This window comes from Carlito syrichta, unplaced genomic scaffold (assembly GCF_000164805.1).
Source record: "Carlito syrichta isolate Samal-C Ts95f unplaced genomic scaffold, Tarsius_syrichta-2.0.1 Scaffold82277, whole genome shotgun sequence".
Classification (NCBI taxonomy): Eukaryota; Metazoa; Chordata; class Mammalia; order Primates; family Tarsiidae; genus Carlito; species Carlito syrichta.
The window spans coordinates 1,078,004-1,098,758 of NW_007026373.1; the positions used below are offsets into that span (position 1 = coordinate 1,078,004).

Sequence of the window (20,755 nt, forward strand, 5' to 3'; positions counted from 1 at the left end):
ACAATATGAAAAAAATTGAAGGGAAACAACTTTCATGATTCTACATATTAATCATATTTTTAAAACTTTGCATATTTTTTGTTATTTGTTAATCAAATACAGCTATGAATTTATATTTTTCAGATTGGTTTTTGTGCCATCCTGTCTTCTTTCTTTGTTTTTGTCTAGTACTACATCCTGCAAGGTCCCCCTGCTTTCACACAGGCTTCCTAATGACTGTTTGCGGGTTCTTGTCAGTCACCAGTTCATTACCCTGTTGATTATTAAAGTGGTCTCTGATTTGGAGCCTTAATAAACATCGATGTTAATATGCATTTTGCTGCTAAACATTCCTAGCATAAGATTATCCTATGGAAATCTCAAAGGGTTGGAAAGGTGCCATATTGCTGTCTTCTATACATCAGCAGTGTACAGAGGTCATATATTGACCTCATTATTGTGGGCATTACCATTTTAAACATAGGTCAGCTTCTGGCCCTTTTTAGGGCTTTGAGGAGATGGGGCCTTAAAATTGATGGGGGAACTGTGGGAGTGGGCTGGGGGAGATCAAAGCAGGGAGGACAGTTATGTGCTTGGGGTGGCCAGGAAGAAGATTTGGGCAGCTGAGGTAAGGAGGCCATAGAACAACCTTTACCTGCTTTTGGAATTTGTTCAGAGGCAGTCCTAGGAATGCCTGGCAAGAGGCATCCAGGAGAGTATTCAAAATTCACAGTGCTGTCTCAGCAGAAAATGTTTCTAATTGCGTTGAGTCAAGCTCAGAATTATATCATAGACTGCAGCATTTCTTCCTTTGCAAGATTTTTCAGGACTGTAGTTGAGTGTACCTGTTTAAAAGTTCTGTGTTAAAGGCTGCTATCAAAAAAAGAAAAGAAAAGAAAGGCCGCTGTCTTTATCTGAAAGTGATTCTTCTCAGGGGCCAACCCCTCAGAGCTGGCTTCCTGGCTCCTTGACCCTAGGAATCAAGACCCATCTTGGGAAGGAGTGGCATGCTTGCAGTCAGCCCACTACCTAGTGCTGCATGGGTGGGAAGGAGCTTGGGCACGGGGTCCTAAGACCTGGACACAGTTCTTGCTTTGCCATTGACATGCTGGTTATGCTGGGCAGATCGCTTCCCGTCTCTGCTCCTTGGTCTTCCCTTTCCATGAAATCTTAATTATAGTGCTGTTCTGCCCACTGAGGTACTGAGAGTCCAATAGCATTTCAGATGTGAAAGTACTTTTCAGATTATAAAGTGTCACACAAGTCATCTGTACAGGATCTATTGATTTTGCTTACTTATGATGTTTCAAATGTATCACGCCCCCACTAGGTGCTATCTTAGGCTCTCTTGCTTAGGTGACTGCAACAGCCTCCAGATTCACTCCTCCAGTACAGAACATGGAGCTCTGCTTGACACTGCCCTATCTAGAGCCCTTAAGTGGGTCCCACTGTCCTCATGGTTCTGGCCTTGCATCCCACTGTATCTTTCCCTGCGCCCAGGCCTTGGCCATAGGAGCTGCTTATTTTTCCCTGAGTGATGATTCACTCCTCTGTCCCTTTGAACTGCTTGTTCTGCTGCCCAGCATTTCTTACTCCTTCTTCCTGTGGGTCACTCATAGTCAGTCTTAAAACATAATGCAGGTATTAGCCTTTGGGAAGCCAAGTTGTGGTTAGCCCCTCTCACGGGCTCCCACAGCCTCCGTTTCCCTCTCTCACCCCTGACCACACTGAAATGAAACTTACTGTTTATTTGTCTGACAAGAGAATTCTTCTAGGGAAGGTACTGAGCCTGGTCACTTTATCTCCCTGATGTCCTACCCAGGGCCTAGCAGGACAGATTCTCAGTGAAGATTTGAATGAACGCTTGTGTGTATCTGCATAAGTGAATATGTATATGTTAGGTACTTGAGTGCATTCTAATTCAGTTCTCTCTCAAATACTGATGACAGTGAATCTAACAGTTTATTTTCCTTCTCTTGTTTTGCATTTTGTAGATGGTGACAAATATCCTATGGCAAGTGAGAATTCATTTGATCTGTTTGATTCCACCCATGCAGTGACACCAAAATCAGGTACAAAGTCTGGGTAACTGTGGCAGCATTGGGTGTGGCAGTAGGGCTTTTTAAATAGCAGGAAAAGGGGTCCCTGGTTCCTACTCAGGAGAGTTTTTGGCAGGGACTTGGGGCTTCAGGTTCTCAGTATCTCTAGTTGGTGATCTCCTCCTCCAGACCAATTAAAGTTGCCTCTATCTTTGTGTGGCCTTCAAGGCTCTCCAGGATCCAGTCCCATTGGGCCTGTCCAGTCTTATGCCTCACCCTGGTGTGGCCACACAGATGGATTACCATCCTGTGGACAGGCCTGCACTCTCCTCTCACTCTGACTTTCAGACCCCCTTCGTCCCAGTCTCAACCAGTGAAAGTGCTACTGCTTCCTCAAGACTCATCATGAATGCAGATTGCTCTGTGAAATACCATTTCTGCTGTCCCTGGTCAGCATTATTCATCCATACTTCTAGGATCCAAATATAAAAAGCAACAGGCTTTTACTTCTGTTTAGCCTAGTTATTGCTACCTATTCAATCCAGCTCAACTGCTGCTCCTTCTCAGCAGCCTTCCTTGCATAGATCCTGTTTTGTCCCTGAGCTCTGACTTCATCATTGTGCCATTGCACCTCCTACACTGTCTGTGTTCCAGTTGTACCATGGGCTACTGGAATGTAGGCAGCAGCTTGGTTCATCTCTGTGAATCTGGGATCTTCTGCAGAGTGGGTGGTCGATAGGTGTTGATGGAATTGACTTGAGCCTCTCCCACAAGATGCACTGTAAGCCCAGTGTGGGGTAATATACAAACCGAGGTCCAGGAGCCAGTCCTCTTTTCCCAAGTGGGCTTGTGTCAGGCAGCATTTGAGTTGTGAGGGCCTCTCTCAGCCCTCTCCACTAGTTTCAGCATCATAAGCTCCTTGAACAAGGATGCTGCCCCAAGCAGATCTGACATCTTGCCTCTCATTTTGCTGCTTCAGAGACTTCTCTACTCTCTGGAAATGGCACAGACTCCTTCTCCTGCGTCAGTGACAGCTCAGCAACCAACACCCCGCGTGCACCCCACCTGGTTGCTGGGTACCACCTGTGGGCCAGCAAGAGTGGCTGCCATGTTCTGGGCCTGATTGAAGACTACGAGGCCCTGAGCAAGCAGATCAGCCAGGGCCAGAGGCTCCTTGCTGAAATGGACATTCAAACCCAAGACGCTTGCATCCCTTCAAGTAAAGAGCTGGGAATAAAGGTAATCTGACCACAGAGCTAGAGTTAGTAAGCTGCTTACTGGGAGCATCAATGGAAGGGATTGCTGTAGTGCTGGGCAGCACATGGTGCAGTTGTCCTCAGCAAGGCCTGGAGAAGAGGGACCAGAAAGTGTGGCCCACGGAGGCTCGGAGGTCAGGGCTAACATGGGGCAGCTTGTGGAGGCGTATGCCGTGTTCCCATAATGGCCACTATCTGCCTGTTCTCTCATCCCATCCTCGCTGTCTGCTGTCCACCTAGCCCTCGCCCATGAGACTTGTGTGCTTGGACTCAGGGATGACTGGTGAAGGACAGGTCCTAATCCTCATGAAGCATACTGTACCACAGTATCTCTGTAACTGCTGTGTGATGAGCTTGCCATTGTGAGCTATCATTGTGCACCACAAGATTGTTGGTGGCTCCCCAACTTCTTGCAGAGGAGTTTTTTATATGGTATTTTGTTTCCTCCTCAGAACAGACCTGTAAAGTGGGGGATGCTATTCCCACTTTACAGATGCTGAGGTGAGGCACTTGGAGCAGTCAGCTTTTTTTTTTTTTTTTTTTTTTGAGTTGGAATCTCACTCTGTTGCCCAGACTGGAGTGCAGTGGCACACTCCCAGCCACCACAGCCTCGACTTGCTGGAGTCCAGCAAGGAACTACAAATGTGCTAACACGCCCAGCTAATTTTTGATTTATTGTAGAGATGAGGTCTCGCCAAGTTGCCCAGGTGGGTCTTGAACCTACAGGCTCAGGCAGTCCTCTCGCCTCGTCCTCCCAAAGTGCTGAGATTAGAGGCTAAGCCACTGAGCCCGGCCACCAGTCAACATTTGAACCCAGTTCTCAGTCCACAAAGGCATACTCCTCTGCGTCACAACACTATCCACCTCAGGAGTTGCTAGTCATCCCACTCACCTGTGTAGAAGCCACCACTTCTTCCTGGGTGGAGTGCCAAGGAGTTCTAATTTCTAGTCTGGCTTCTGCCTGCCTCTCACCATCATTTTCCACTCTCCCCATGTGTGTCCTACTGCGAACAGGCGGACTGCATGCTGTTGTCCTGGCTTCCCTGTTCTCTCTGACTTGGAGTCCCCCTCTTACCTATTCTTCTTGTTGCCTCATCCGACTGGAGTCTTCTCATCTGAAAGTTACCTTTATAGAGGATCTATGCGCTTGATATACATTTATTCATTCACTTCCTCCAGGGCTTGGTGTCTGTTTTTCCCATGACTGCACCAGACTTTCAAGCTTCCATGGGTCACATTCCTGATCCCACTTCTTAGGTCCTTACTGAGGATACTTGAGCCCCTTGCTTCTTGATACCTGTTTTACCTTTTTTACTATACAAGGAGGGACCCAAAAAACCTGGAATTTATTTATTAAATAATTATGTATTTATTTGTACATGTTTAAACTTCAGTCCCCTTCAAAGTACTCTCTGTTTTGATGCAACACACCTGTTGAATGCTTTTTTCACCTCAAAACTGTTTTTTGAACTCTTTAATTTTATGCCTTTTATTGCTTCTGCTAATTTTTGTTTCACCTCTTCCACATCGGCAAAATGTTTCCCTTTGAGGACTTTTTTCATTCAGGAAAACAGAAAAAAAGTTGCTAGGGGTGAGATCGAGTGAATGGGGAGGGTAGACACGGGGGTCATGCCATTATTGATCAAAAACTGTTGAGCACTCAGTGTAGTGTAGAAAAGTGCACTTGTAAATCACTCATCCATAAAATGGGCAAATGTGTTGAATCTCCAAAAACAACTCACTGAAGCTGAATGCAGCTTCTGACAACAACACTAGCTGGTATACTGGTGCCAGTGGGTTCCTAGAACACTTACTAAGCGGAGGAAGTCTGTACTGTAAGGAGCCCACCCTCCAAAAGATAATGCTGGGTTTTTTGGGATCCCCCTTCATATTATAAAGATCAACTTTCCATTTTATGGAAATAAGTTCCAGAAGAACAGGGATAATATCTGTTGTGCTTGATGTTATATATACACTACCTAGTAGTACAGGCCTTGTGTGGAGTGGGGGCCTGGTAAATATTTGTTGAATAAATTAATACATATTAATAAGATGATGATTTTTCCTGATTCTAATCTTTATTGTACAAAAGCTAGAAATTTTAGAAAAACATAAAAACAAAACAACTATAAAAATATCACTTGTAGGTCAGCACTTAACATTTTTTATATATATATATAAACACACACATATGCATATGTATATATTTATATTTATACACACACTTTTAGGTCATTCCTAAAGTTTTTCAAACCTGCTTATAAATATAAATATGAGTTTCATGTATTTCAGTTACTATATGAAGAGTTTTCCTCTCTCATTCAGTATTTTTCTAGCACTTGACTTTCAGTGCTGTCAAATAAGCTATAACATGGATGTTCCATCATTTATTTCACTTATTTATTGGACATCTAAACGGTGATGAGCATCCTTATGTATAAATCTCCAATCATATTTTTGATTGTGGAATTACTAATTCAAAGGTTGTGAACTTTTTAGGGCACATTTTTGTTGAGTAGAGTCCTGTCCACATTTTACACATGAGGAAACTGAGTCTCAGGGAGTTGGGACACTTAGTCAAGGTTTGGTTATACCTGTTGCCACATTCCTTTCCAAAAAGAGTGTATCTTTGTTTTCGATCATGTCTTACACTCTTTTTTCTTCATGGAGTGTATTGACATATGATTTGTTGTCATTTGGTATCTAAAAAGGGTAGTTGTTTTATTTTGTAAAAGCAAATGTTCCTTGATTTTTTTTTTTTCTTTTTTGATTTTTCCTCTTCTCTGAGTCACATTCTTTGTTTTCTTAGGCCTTTGACATATCCCCAATTTGAGTTTGCTTTCTGCCAGCAGAGAGGATGAGAGAGACTTTACAATGCCCCAATACTGTATTCACAGTAAGCAGGGCCTTCTACTGGGGCTGCTAAAGACAGGACCATTCATGTTGTTCCATTTGCTGTTGGTCTCATTTACTCCGGGGGTCTCCATGGGCTGCAGAGCAGCAAATGGCCCTCCTATGGATCCTTTTCTTGGCATAGTAACTGTAGTTAATGTTGGTGGCTATTAATCATGGTTATTGATTAGGCTGAAATCACCACTGAAATTCTCTCATAATCTACAATTCACCAGTCTTTAAGAACAATAAATTGGTGCCGTGTGGCACCAGGCTCTTGCTCAGCATGTGAAACACAAGCCCTACAGTCAGGAGATTTATGCTGCCCATTAAAGTGTGCTTGTCCATAATCTTTTTCAAGACTGCCTGTAACAGCCTTCTCATCCCTCCCCATAGGATCCACACTCAGCGCCACTGAGCAGGTTTGTCACCAGTGTGAGCTCAGCCAAGCTGATCCTGGAAGAGGCCTCCAGGCTGCTAAAGCTTCTCTGGAGAGTCTCACTCCCCACTCATGGCCTGTGCACCCTTCACTGTGAGCAGGTAGGTGTTGATACATGATTCAGGCTCAAGGATGCCAGGGGGCCTGTGTCTCAGTCTCTTCTATGCCCAGCCCAGCCCAGGCCCACAGTAGGTATGCCCTCTGTTTGTGTATGTGTCAGGGGGAGGGGAGGGCAGGTTTGTAATGGTTTCCCTGTGTTCTTACCCGATTCCCCCACACTTTGTGAGCTCAGCCTGCAACCCTGACCCATCTGTGTCCCATTTCAAGCACATCTTTGTTGAGTAGAGTTCTGTCCACATTTTACACATGAGGAAACAGTCTCAGGGAGTTGGGACACTTAAACCAAGTTTGCAGAGCTTGTTTGGAAGTATAAGTACCTGAGTCCAAAGTTTATTCTTTATTTTCTAGGCATTCAGTCCCATTTATCCTCATGGGCTTGCTCATTCTTTTCTACTCATAATTCCTTTTCAATTTAGTCACTTTTCTCTGGACCTTCTGGTTCCTCTTGATAGCTTCCAACATCATATGTGAGTGGGCCTTGTTCAAAATCTGTTTTAACTACTTAGGAATGACAAGCCCCGAATTAGGAGTCAGGCAGAGTGGAAGCTGTCCCTGCTTTCTTTCTGTGGGATACTTGTGGTGTTATGACAAGGCGAGTACCCACTCTGGCTAATCAGAAAAACTGCCCTGGACTAAGACACATGGCAGGTTAAGGATGAGTTAGAACTCTCTGCTTGGTGGCCCCTTTCTTTATATAACCTGTACTTTTTTACCAAAGGCCAGTAGAAAGGTGGGAGGGAAATTTGCATTCTATGTCATCATCTCATTTAGTTAAACCCCTTTGACAGCTCTCAGATCTCTCAGTCATGGCCATGAAGTAGCCAGTGGGGCAGCCCTCTCTGCTCTGAAAGTTCTAATGAGCCTGTCCTAAGAGTTCCTTCTTGGGATTCTGGGCGTGAAGTTTGGATGCACTAAACTCAGGGAAGTTCATAACTATTCATTGCATTAGAAAATCATTCTTTGCCCACTTTTAGTTGGTAGGAGTGTCAGATGGAAGACAGAGTGTCAGGGAGAAAGGGTGGGCCTCACTGGGTTCCAGCCCCACATTGGCCTTTCTTTTCTTAAAACTTTCCAAGCTCTTTTCCATCTTAGGCTTAGGTGATATGGATGATCTGACTGCCTGAATGTCCCATGCTCCCCTCCTGGTTGACTTCTCACTTTTCAAGTCTTAGCTTAAATGTTACTTCAAAGTCAGAGGTCTCCCCGATCCCTCAGTCATAGTGTCCTTTTTTGTTTTGTCATAGCCCTTTTCATAAATTATGGATTTATTTGTTTAATGTCTGTCTTCCTCTGTTTTTCCTCCAGAGAATCCTGTCTGTTTGTTTATACTTTTGAATGAATGGTTTCTTCCCATACTTCAAACTAGTACTTGCCTCATATAATTTTTAAAGCAAACATGTCTGAACTAAACAATTGACTTTCAATGTAGTATGTTTGTCCATAGCACACAGTAGTAAGTGTTAAATAGACAGGATACAGTTCTTTATATATATATAATAGATATTATTTATAAATACACTTGAAAAGTATTGCTACATTGATCCTGTCTCACTTGCAAATAGTCCAGGGGAGGTCTGTGCTCATGATGATTTACCCCTTCTTTCCAAAAGTTTCTTGGGTGATTAATTGCACTCACTTTAGTATCATAGATGTGTAGGGCCAAAAGAAGCACCTTTGAGACGCTCCAATGTGGCTGCTGGTGTGCAGCCCCCCTGTGTGGTGCTGAATAGCCTCTAGCCACTTTTCTGTCACTTCCCATGTTTCATACTGTGCCTTTGCTTGGTGTGAAATGTGTATAATGCAGATGTCCATGTTTTCACCAGCAGCCTCAAGGATATTTTTGTTTTTTAACTATCTGATGTTGTCTCTTGTCATTAGTTTGCTTTTTTGCGTTTAATATACCATCCCATGCAGTCCATGGGGCAGCTCTGGGAAGTGTGTATCTTGTGCATCAGTTTATCTAAGAAAGTTGTGGGGGGGGATACAGATGTATACACATGCTTGCTTATAACAATTTTTTAAATGGAAGATAGGCAGTAGCAAAGCAGGCTACTTGTAAGGGTGGGGGAAAAGAGATTGGAGGGGCAGGGATAGAAAATAGATTTCTTTGAATAGACCTTGGTTTGTAGATTTGACTTTGCAACTGTCTAAATGCAATATGTAATTATTTTAAAATATCAAAATGGGAAAGGAAGCAATTTCTGAAAACTCATGGCAAAATGAAGCAAACAACCTTACTGTATATGGCATTGGAGGCATAATGGCACAAAGAGGAAGCATGTCAATGACTAAGGCAGAGTCATTTGACCATGCCTTTCTAGTAGAATTACTCTAAGGGCAAAAAAATTTTTTCAACTGTTTTTAGTGGTTATGTTGTTAGTAATCATATTGATATTGATACTCTGAACTGTTATTATGTTTCTATTATAGGATAAAATAGCAATTTCATTAGGAATTGAGATTTTTTACTATAATAGAAAAGAGCTACAAAATCAAAGAAATTAAAAACCCTGTCATCCTAAATATGAATTGCAAATATTAGTGTGAACTTGCGATATATTTTCTGTTAAAAAATGTACAAACTTTCTCCACATAAAAGGCTTTAGAAACAATGTCCTAATGCCCAAATTGTGGTTTCTAAATACCTTTTCCCAATGAAAGGATCTAGGGCTCCTTGGAGAAATCGCCTGCTCCTAGTTCTGGCACAGGAAATGTACAATCTGAGCTTAGAACATGTTTCATCCTAGTAAGAGAGGATCTGGAGTGGGGGTGTGGGAGAGAGCCCTATGGATTTATAGCACCTAGAAACTTGTCGAAAATGTAAACTCATAGGCCTCACTGAGACCTACTGAATCAGAAACTCTGAGAGTGAGCTCCAGCAGTCTTTTTTTAGGACTCTAGGTAGCTTTAAGAACCACTGGATTAAAAGAAACTCAAGGGATAATCAAATGTGGATCATATTTGGATCCTGAAGCAAACCAATTGTTTTAAAAAACCAAATTATGAAGCAATCAGGGAAATTATTCACTGACTCCAATTGGTGGTGTTAAGGAAATTATTGTCTTATTTTAGGTGTAATAATGATACTGTTTTGGGTATTTTTTTAAAAAGAATCTTTTTTTTCTAGTGATACACACTAAATATTTTATAGATGAAATTATTTGGTTTCTAGGGTTGGGTTCAAAATCATCTTGGGAAGAGAATGAACAGGAATGCAGAAGAAACAAGTGTGGCCATGAATTGATAATTGCTGAAGGTAGACAGGCATCTGGGGGTTCATTATCCAATTCTTTCTACTTTTGTAAATATTTTGGAATTTTCATCATCAAAGGAAGACAAACAAACAAAAACCTCCTGCCCCCAAAGGGAGGCAGAACACTGCTGAAGACACTGCTGAGAGTAGCAGCTCCCATCTCAGTGCTGGGCTATGGGTTCAGAAAGGGTCATTCTGGTAAGCTAGGTAGCAGGCTCCCTTTTGCACTTGGCATTTCATTTGCTACCTAATCCCAGGGAGTTAGCTATTATTATTCCCATTTTCCAGAGGTAGGAACTGAAACCCCCAGAAGTTAAGTGACATGTTCCAATATCATATAACAAGAAAGCGGTGGAGCTGTGCTTTGGAGCCCTGCTGTTTTTACCAAATAGCATATTCATCCTGTAGAAATGAAGATTTGAATTCAGTGGAACAGCAGATGCATAAATAACTAAAATTTCTTGTTTTTCTGGATAGAATATGTATAGGGTGTTAGGAGAGCACTTGTGAAAATTAACCCTCCAGTCAGTAAATGGTATCACAACACTTGCTCTGAGCTGGTGACCAGAGGGAAGAAATGAGCTTGTAGGCCACTGTGACATGGGCAGTGATAGGGAAACACTAAGCGCCATGGGCACCCCAGGAGCAGCAGCCAGCCTACACTCTGATGGGGAAGGGGTGTCAGATAAAACTTCCTTGAGGAAGAGACACCTGAGCTGAATTTATAAAGAGGGGTAAGGTATCCAGGCAGGGTTTAAAATGGTTGTTCCTCCTGTCTCCATCATCTTATTTGATTCATCTTATTTGAATCTCACTCTACTGTTAGGGATTCTAATTCTGATTTTACAGATGTGCTGCCAAGGCTCTGACTGTAGAGAGACTTTGTCCTAGAATGTGTGGCCCCAGAAGCCATGGCCAGAGCCTCAATCTTTGTGGGCTTTTAACCTGAGGAAGAGAATCAAAGCAAACCTAATGTTTAAAATGAGGGTCTGTTTGGGAAGAACCATTGAAGTCCTTGTACCTGACATGACTGCTTAATCTTAAAAGTAGGTTAAGTCAGGGAATCAAAAACTGATACGTACCTTAAACATTTTAGTTTAACTTAAAACAGATAAATGTACATTCATTTGCCATTCTTTTGATGTAGGGCCAGGGCCTTTTCTTTGAATATGGGTCTGCTGATTAGAGTTCCACATCTTCTCTCTTTCATAAACTACATCCATAATGTATGTCTGTCACTTCCAATTTCTGTTTCTTTAAGATGAAGAGAAAACTTAGACACTTGCAAAGCAATTTGAATATAGAATTCTTCTAGACTATGTTCCTCCTACATCTTTTATAGTTGTCTCACCCACACCTAATTTGCCAGAAATGTTTTTTAGTGACTTGCTTTTATCAAGTCTTTCCTGAAGCATATGTTAGTTTTCATACAGCGAGTTCTCTCTTTTAATACACATATTTCATAGGCTTACTTAATATTTAATTAAATTATTCAGTTTTGCTACAAGTACAAATATTGTAAACAAGTTTTCATTAGCTGCTAACTCACCATCTCCCCTCTTGGGAGCAGAGGTGTTTCAGTGTAGCAGGGAGCAGCCTGTGCCCAGGTGTTTTACTGAGAGAAAGACAGTGTCCTTAACTCTGTGAGCTGGTTTGGTGGTTTGGTGGAGACCCTAGTGTGTGTATGTCATGTCAGAGCACTAGGGACTTCTGAAAAACCAAAATAGGTTCTCCTAATGGATCATTCTCTCCTAATAATACTTCTATACGATTTTTTGGGTAAAGTTTTAAACATTTAAAAAATCTTGAATTAGCATTATAGGTTTTGTAAAAAAAAAACCAAACATTTGAAATTATGTTTGTCAGAGATAATTGCTGTTAATGTTTTGGTGACATCTCAGTGTACATCTATGGATGTGGTGGAGTATGTATTCAGATTCAGTTTTTTGGAACAGGAATGCCTGATCATGGTATGCGTTGTTCTGGGCTCTTTTGTCACCAACTGTGGTCTAATTTTGATATCAATAAATAGAGGCCTACAACATTGTTTTTAAGAGCTGCAAAATTATTTTATTATATGTGAGTACCAGAATTTATTTATCCAGATCCATATTGAAACACATCAGGTTGTTTCTTTCTTCCTACATGAACATTGCTGAGACAAACATCCTTGTACATAGGCATCTTCTTATGCTTATGTTATTATTCCTTGGAATAAATGCAAAGTGTAGAATTGCTGGGTCAAAGAGTTAAGTGCATTTTACAATTTGGTAGATCTTGCCAGGGCATTCTAGCTGAGCTATGCCAACTTACCGTTCTACCAGCAGTCATGAAGGTGCTTATTCCCCTCACCGTCACTGGATTTTGTCCAATTTTGCCAATCTGATCGGCAGAAAAAGTCTTCTCGTTTTTATTCAAATATTTTTGTAAGTGAGGTTGAAGATCTTTTCATATGTTTTGATAATTCTTCCTATGTAATATGACATTTTATATTCTCAGTTCATTTTTCTAATTTTTTTATCTTTAGATTGAAGAAATGAAGGCAGAGATTGCCAACCTACACAATAAATTGTCTGAACAAGAAAGGAAGTTGCAAAACTCTGTGAAACTTTTGCAGCTGAGCAAGCACCAGGAAAAAGTCATCTTTGATCAGTGTAAGTATGTGGTGGGTAGGGGGTAACTACCAGTTCTGACCTCTTCCTGCCTTGAGGGCAGACAGTCCGGCCCTGGATTGCAGACCATTTGTAAACATGCCTCCTGTTTTGGGTTTATTTTCATACTTCATCCTTTCTTACTGACACGGACAAATGTATTCACGTAGACCTTTGTAGAGTGACCTCTTGGTGCCAGGAACTGGCATCTCATTGGGGAGACAACTGTGTGGCATGTGCAGTGATAGGTACATGCAGAGCACTGGGGTGGGAGTTGGGGCATCTTAGAGGAAGTGATAACCGAGCTGAGTCTAAAAGGAGCAGTAGGCATGGTCAGATGGAAATGGGAGTGGCAGTCCAGGTAGGGAGCAGTGTCAGAGGCATAGAAGCAAGAAGAAATATGGTTTTGCATGTGAGAAACCAAACCTGTTGGTGGGGTAATAGCTGCAAGTGGCAGGTTGAGGCAGGAGGGCATGGGGGAACCAGGGACTGCGTTGTGAAAGGCCTTCAGTGGCAGGCTCAGAACAGAGGACCGACCTGTCACATGTGCATGCAAGAACAGCTTGCTGGTGGCTGCTCCACCAGTGAGGAAGAGCTGATTCAGTCAGACAGGAAAGGAGGAGAGCCTTGCCCAGGACAATGGGGATCCAGAGGGCGTGAGTCAGAAATACTTCTCAAGGCCAACACAGAAACTCGAGGTTGGAGAGGGGAAGTCACTTTTGTAAGGTCAGTCCCAGCTCTCATCTCACCACTTTGGAGATTATGTGGGAGGAGCTCCATTTCCTGGTCTAAACCCTCAGCTCTCCCTTTCCTTAAGAGTTCAGAGGAGCAGGCAGTAGCTGAGTTTCCATTAGTGCCTCTTGGCAACACGGCCCTGGCTAAGCCTGTACTGTCTGTCAGTTTCCCTGTCTTAGGAGAACTGCTGACTATAACGCTTTCCTCTTTGGAGGTGCCAGCCTTCCTTATGCTGCTCTCTTATCAAAGTTCATCGTTTCTGGGGCATTTCTGAGAAGCACAGAACATAGATTATTGCCAAGTAGTTCTCCTTAGCCACCCCTTAGGAGCCTTCTCAAAATAGACTCTGCAGAGTTTGAGCCACAGAAGGGAATAGCTCAGCCACTGAGCAGCCACTGAGTTCCTATTCTTTGCCCACCTGCCACCCCCATCACGCCAGGCTCTGAGGACACAGGTGAATAAGACAGTTCCTGCCAGTGAGGATCTGGGGCTTAATGGGAGGAAACACAAAGATTAACTGTGGGACGATGTGCTGAGTGCATCCAGGAGGCCTGAGTGTTGGCTTAAGGCTCTGGTTCAGGGTAATTCAAGACTGATTGGGTCTTGAGAGATAAGTAGGAGTTAGTCAGACAGTGAAGGGGCAGGAACAGGATTCTGGTAGATGGCCTCATGGCCTTGCAGCCACACTCCCAGAGGCGACAGAAACTGAATGTTCAGGGACATATTTAGGACGTGACAAGGCTTTTCTTATGAGAACTGAGTGAGAAGTACAAGTAGAAACCAGGCTACAAGGAGCCTTGTGGACCAAACTCCAGGATAAGCATTAGAAACTGATGTAGTCCATTTGTGTACTAGAAGATCCCATGGCTGAGTTTGGAAAGACTAGGAGGCAGAGGCCAGTCTCCTTAGCCATTATTATTCCCATTTTCCAGAGGTAGGAACTGAAACTCCCAGAAGTTAAGCAACGTGTTCCAGCATCATATGGCAAGGAAGTGGTGGGACTGTGCTTTGTAGCCCTGCCATTTTTACCATAGCATATTCATCCTAAGCAAGCAGTGGGGTAGGCCATGGAAGAGAGGGAGGTGGTTTTGAATGATAGTAAGGTCAACCCAACAGAGTGGTGGATGTCTGTGGGAGTCTAGCTGAGGCTCGTAGGGAAAAGGATCACTGGAGGAGACCTGGGGGTTGTGTTGAGGTAGCTGTGGAATATTTGAGTTAGGCTCTTGGAGCAGCAGAGGGTTGAGAAGTGATGCCCTATAAAGCCCCCTAGTCCAGGAAAAGGAAAAGGTAGAACTCTAGAACTCTGCATTGGCATCTCTCCTCCTCAGCAGCCCAGTTCTTGGTAGTCACAGCACATGTGTAGTTAACCCTGTTGACAGGTGAGGAAGTTGCAGAAGTCAGTTCAGATGGGTTAAGTGTGTGGCAGGTCCAGGGAATGGAACCCAGGCCCTGTGTCCTAGGCCAGTGGGCATGGAATGACTGAATGAGCACAATTCAAATCTCTACTCTCCTGGGTGACCTGGATTAAATGACATCAACTCTGAGCTTTAGAGTCCTCATCTCTAACTGGGACAGTAATTCCAAAGGACTTAGACTGGCCAGATGGGCCTGGGTTCTCACAACAACTTGATGAAAAGTACCTCAGTTTTCTTGTCTGTTAAATAGGGATGATAAAGCTACCCAAACTGGATTGCTCTTAGCATAGTGCCTGGGGCAGAGCAGATGCTCAGCAGGCGTTAGTTCTCTTCCTCTTTCTTTCCACCAGGCCAGGCCAGATCCTACGTGTGAGGGGGCAAATCACTCACAGTAAGGAGAACCGCAAGTGTCTCAAAGCATTTCCCGTCCTGAGATGATGCCCCCAGCTCCATTTCTCCATGCCTGGCATGGCACAGGCCCAGCCAGAGCAGGGTTAGAGGCCTGGCCCAGGTTGCACAGCTGATCCAGGCTTGCGACTCCACCTGTGCCAGGCTCCGCAGCTCATCCAGGTCCTTGGAAATTTTCCAAGCCCTGCCAGCCTCACAGATGTGCTCTGGCTCTAAAGTGACTAAATGTAGGTGGGCATAGTGTCTTCTCTTCCTCCTTCCCCTCATGGTGACAGGGAAGAACAAGGGCCAGGGCTGGTCCTAGCCTGGTCAGGCTGACCCCATATCTCCTTCCAGAGTCTACAGGGGGGAGTAAGGACAGGGCATCTCAGGGAGACCCAAGGACCCTGCCACTCACTGACTGGCCACAGGACCTGGAACTACCCACTTCACTTCCAAGCTTCAGGTCATTATTTGTGAAGTGAAGGCAGGGGTATTCAGTGAGGTCCCAGTTGACAAACTGTGCCTGACACCAGGTGGTTCCCACTCAAGTCAGTACCTTCCTTCCAGCACTGTGCCGAGGTGGGAAGAGCCGTGAACTGCGTTGGGCAGACCTAGGTGTGAGTCACATCCCAAGGCTGGGGCAAGTCTTGGTTTGGGACGAGTCATTTCTCACTGTGTCCCTTAGTCTTCTTGCAGTGTGATTTCTGTTTGTGAGAAAGTAGGCAGTGCTGTTCAGGTGTAGGGGCCTCTTCAAAACTTGGCTAAGTGATCCTCTGCTTTTCTACTATAAGTAAGGCTTTTGTTTTCTAGGTATATTCAGTACTCTTTCACAAGTATGGTTAAGGTTCACAGCCATGATCTTTTATGGGTCACAGGCTGCCCCTTGGTGAACCTCAAGAGAGCTATGGTCTCTCTCCCCAGAAAAATGCATATATCCATGTACACATGTGCTCGTAGTGTCTGAGATTTAGGTTTCTCCAGAGCGTATCCTTGGTCCCAGGCTAAGAACTTCTGTCCTGCAGCAGGAGTTGGGAGTGAGAGCAGAGAGGCAGTGGCCATCTCTGAAATTTGTTCTGCTCAGTTACAAACAAAGCCCACACTGTCTGTCCCTTTCCCAGTGTCACAGATTGCAAATAAACTTCATTGCCTCCAGATGGAAAGTTTTGTAAGGCAAGAAATAAACATTTTCCCAAGGCCACCACACAGCACCTATTCTGAGTAAGCCACTGGGGAGTTGGGCTGTGTGTGTTGGGCATGAGTCTGTTTCAGCATCGGGTGTTGTTGGCCAGAGGTCAGGCTTCGAAGTCTTGTTTCTGAGTAGCAGCTGATTTCCTGACCCACACCAACTCCTCTTGAGAACAGGTTCCCTCTCAGGTTCAAAATCTGATTGAGTGGTACTCCTGCTGCTGGACCTTATGTTGTGCAGGAGGCTTAGAGGAGATGTAGCCTTACTTCACGGTTGCTCCCCTGAGAGGCAGGATTTGCCCACTCCTCCTGGGAGTTTTGATGCACTGGGGATCTGCACAGCACACAGCTCAGAGTGTCTCTGAAGCCATCCCATCCAGCCTGTTCCATCCGCAGAATGTGTCTTGCCCAGGGGAGCCGTGTCAGGCTTTTCTACCAGCTAGAGGGCAGGTGAAGGTGAAGAAAAGTACCCAGAGTTCTTTCTCCCAGGCCACCAGGAGCTGGCTCTAAGAGCTACTGTATAAACATTTGGCGTTCTAGAACTTGGGCATCCACATGTGGGTCTGCCTGGAGTGGAGTGCACAGCTGCTTCTCAAGGGCCCAGGAAACCAAAGAATGCTGAGTCCTGACACCAGGCCCAGGCCTCTACTCTCCCTTTGCCATTGCCCTCCTGGCTCACCCTCCTAGAGGCGAGCCCAAGGGACACCTGGGAAGCCAGGTGGCCATGCAGAGGCTTGGTTTGTCTTCTGTGAAATGGCATGGCATACTCTGCCCTCTGCATTGCTGTGAGGTCATGACTTAGTGAGGCCTTGAAGAGGTGTCTCTGGTCTGCCCTTTCCGATGGATCATTTGGTCCTGGGGTGTGTCGTGGGACAGATGGGGCCTTCATGCCTCCCTTTGGTCCAGATGCTACAGACAACATGTTGTCCCCATGTCTGAACCCTTGGGGGTGAGGGCTCCTTCCTGCACTTGGCTTTCACACTGCCCTTCTGGACCTCCCTAATCAGCCCACTCTTTGCTCTCTCCTCAGTGGTCGTAACCCACAAAATCCTGCGGAAGGCCAGAGGAAACCTGGAGGTAATGCCCTTTTGAGTTTTTCTTCACTGCAAGCCATTTGGGGGTAGGCATAGGACAGGGCCAGAAAGGAGTTATTTTGAAGAATGAAGTTGCAGGTGAAACCAGGGGACATGTTCTCCACAAAGAGGTGAAATTTTCTGCCAGTGTGCATAAAAAATTTCATTTTATCATGTCACGTCATCTGTGGTGGTTCTAATTTTTAAATTTGTGTGCTATTTTTTTTTTAACCAGTGAGAGATATAGCAAACAGTGCCTGGCACATAGTAGGCATTTGATAAATATTTATTGAATGAATGCAGCATGATCTCATTGTCCTTTTATACTGTAAATATTTACTGATCAAACAGTATGTCTTTGAAAGTGGCTTTAGAATAACAGTCTTGACTTTAACTCTGTCTGGAATCTTCAGAAACCTCCATGGATTTAAAATTCTTTTTTTTTTCTCCTTCCCAGCTTAGGCCTGGAGGTGTCCATCCAGCAACACCCAGTCCCAGCAGACCAGGCTCCTGAGGAGAACTTGCAGCCAATAAAGCTTGTGGTTTCCCCACTACCTCACACTGTCTTTTTGTTCCAAGTGCGGTTCCTATTTATTGAGGAAGAAAGAGCTGTCTGGCCAAAGGAACTCTTTTTTTTTTTTTCCTTAATGTTTTTCTTCTGACCGTTGTCAAAAAAGCTCAGGTGCCATGCTAAGCCCTGCACTCGTGGATGCTGTGTTTAGACCTGAAGCAGATACCTGGAGCTGAGGCTGTACCCCTTGGTGGGCTTCATGTCTCCCCCAGATTTGCTTAGTATGCAGCCAGGACCATAGTGCGAAGGTTCTTATTAAGTGATTCATCTGATTTCAACTTGATGATGCAGTTGTTTTGTGTGCAACCTCCAGGCCCAGGTCCCCAAATCCCAAGTGGGACAGACTAGGGTCCCCAGAGCTGCTTGGCCCTCAGAATTGCCCTGAGCTCACTGCTGAGCCCACTTGGGTGTCCAGAGAGGAGCAACCCATGCAGCCTGGCCATAGCACTGGCATGTAGTTGGCGACTCACAGTCATGTTGGAGAGCAGCCCTTGAGGTGGTGCCATTCCCACTTTAGGGAAGAGCAAATGAGAGCCAGAGCTGCTGCACCCTGGCATTTACACTGTCCCCATGATGAGTGTCCTGTCCACTCGCAGTCCACATTGCTGTCTGTGCACTGGCTTACTGAAGGCCTGTTGTGACCATGTTCAGGCATTCTTTACCTCTGATGCTGGTGACGGTGTCCCTGAGAAGTAAACAGGTTAGGGCTTGGCGCCATTCACAGATGAGGCTCAGGACTGGCCCGTGTGCCCCTCAGTGGTTGTGACAGACTAGGACTTCACAGCCATTCTTGGATGTGGCGCCATACCACTCGGCCCTGCTCTTTCTGCCTCTCAGCCCTGTTCTCACCACCAGCTGCCACAGAGCAGGTTCCAACCAGGTACATTGGCTTCGTTCACACAGCCCACAGTAGGGAGCATTCTGATCCTGATTCAGTCTTCCTTTTCATCCCCCCCCGCCACGCCCCCCATCATTCTGGGGACTTGCACATCCATTCGGGTGACCCCTCAGCTTGTTGCCCTCTGTAATCACTTTCTGACATTTTGCCTTCTGTCCTGCCAGCTTGCTCACTGCCTCATCCCCTCTCCTGCCTTGATCTCTTGGAGGTCCTGGTCCCTGGTCCCTTGGTCTTCTCCGTGTCACCTTGTCTTCACTTCCCTTTCTGTCTAGCTTGTGAGTTCCCACTTCCACACCCAAATCCCTCCTCCACCCTACAGCTGCCAAGATGTTAAGAAAAATCACATCTGATCAGGACACCGTTCTGTTCAAAACTCTTTAGTGGCTTCCCACTACCCTTGGATACAAGCAAGCAAGTTCAGTTTCCCAGGCTGTGCACCAGGCACATAAGAGTAAAGTAAAGCTTGTGGTTTCCCCACTACCTCACACTGTCTCTTTGTTCCAAGTGCAGTTCCTATTTATTGAGGAAGAAAGAGCTGTCTGGCCAAAGGAACTCCTTTTTTTTTCCTTAATGTTTTTCTTCTGACAGTTGTCAAAAAAGTTCAGGTGCCATGCTAAGCCCTGCACTCATGGATGCTGTGTTTAGACCTGAGGCAGGTACCTGGAGCTGAGGCTGTACCCCTCAAGCTTGGGGTGGCAGGGGAGGATCCGCTTTGATTGTGGTACATCTCAGGCCCGTGTGGTTAGTGAACCCAGGCGAGCCTGGAAGTAGGGCCTGCAGAGGAGGGAGCTCTGGAAGGCCTGCCAGCCATTTGCTTCGGGTCACCCATAGCTTTTCAGGACCATGGTAATCCAAAACAAAGTGTATTTTTATCCCCCAGTTTAGAGTCGTGTAAAATATTTCCAACCTTGAACTGGTACAGGCTCTTCCTCTTCTGGGAGGTGGAGGTGCAGCCTGGTTTGTTTGGGCTGGATTAGGGCCAAGAACAAACTCTGCAAATAAGACAATTTGGACCTTGGAAAAAGCTCCATTGTCCCCGGTGAGTTAATTTTAACAGCAGCTGAATTCAGGAGGCTTTGAAGCAGTAATCAGAAAATGCGTCAATTTTCCGTCGGTGAAATTAATCACCATGTGTGCTGAAGGAGCTGCACCTGAAAGAAACAGCTGCGGAGCTAAGTATATAGTGAAAAAGGGATGGGGAGAGAGGCCCAGGGTGCCCTATGTGCCCCACTTTGGGAAAGGCACTTTGGTCTTCTGAAGACCACTGAGCCCAAAGGGTAGAATCTGGGCCCCTTCAGGCCAGCACGCTCCTGGATAGCAGTAGCCACGCTACATCATCTCACTAATCTGCATCACCCTCCCCGTTTTATAGACGAGAAAGTTGAGGGATGGAACCAGGGTTTGAATGTGAGTCTGTTAAAACCTGTCCTCTGAATTATCCTGTCCCCTGAAATGCCATCTATTAGAAAAACTGCAGCCTTTCCCTGCATTACAAACCAAAGGATTCTCACCCTACCCTTTCCAACAAAACATCTCAACCAGAGCAGGGGCCCAGAGACCCACAATTGAATTCCTCAACACAACATCTCTGAGAACTGCTTGTAAATGGGCCGTGGACAGGAGAAAGAGTGATCTTGTTAATAAGTTCTCGGCATTGTGGAGGCTGAGAAACCTGCCTGGGGGATCCAGTCCTGCCAAATTGCCTCTTCAATCTTGGCTATATTTTAAGTCTAACTCAAAAATGCAATTATCAAAATTACTCATCCGGTCTCCTGAGAAATCCAGGACTCTGTCTGCCTCAAGAGCCAGATCAGTTTACCTCTTGCCACAGATGGGGCCTTCCCAGCTCACTCTGCTTG

The 20,755-nt window shown here is 45.0% G+C and overlaps 1 protein-coding gene across 1 annotated transcript in view; it reads left to right on the forward strand.

Annotated features, from left to right (window-relative positions):
* The window catches only part of CDK5RAP2 (CDK5 regulatory subunit associated protein 2), a 190,657-nt gene extending 172,676 nt beyond the window's left edge, over positions 1-17,981 (forward strand). The window contains exons 33-38 of the mRNA XM_008055797.2: positions 1,974-2,051; positions 2,998-3,257; positions 6,563-6,706; positions 12,506-12,632; positions 17,385-17,431; positions 17,885-17,981. Of these exons, the coding sequence (XP_008053988.1) occupies positions 1,974-2,051; positions 2,998-3,257; positions 6,563-6,706; positions 12,506-12,632; positions 17,385-17,431; positions 17,885-17,941 (713 nt within the window). The 3' untranslated portion in view covers positions 17,942-17,981. The remainder of the gene's footprint in view (positions 1-1,973; positions 2,052-2,997; positions 3,258-6,562; positions 6,707-12,505; positions 12,633-17,384; positions 17,432-17,884) is intronic.
* Positions 17,982-20,755: the final 2,774 nt, after the last annotated feature.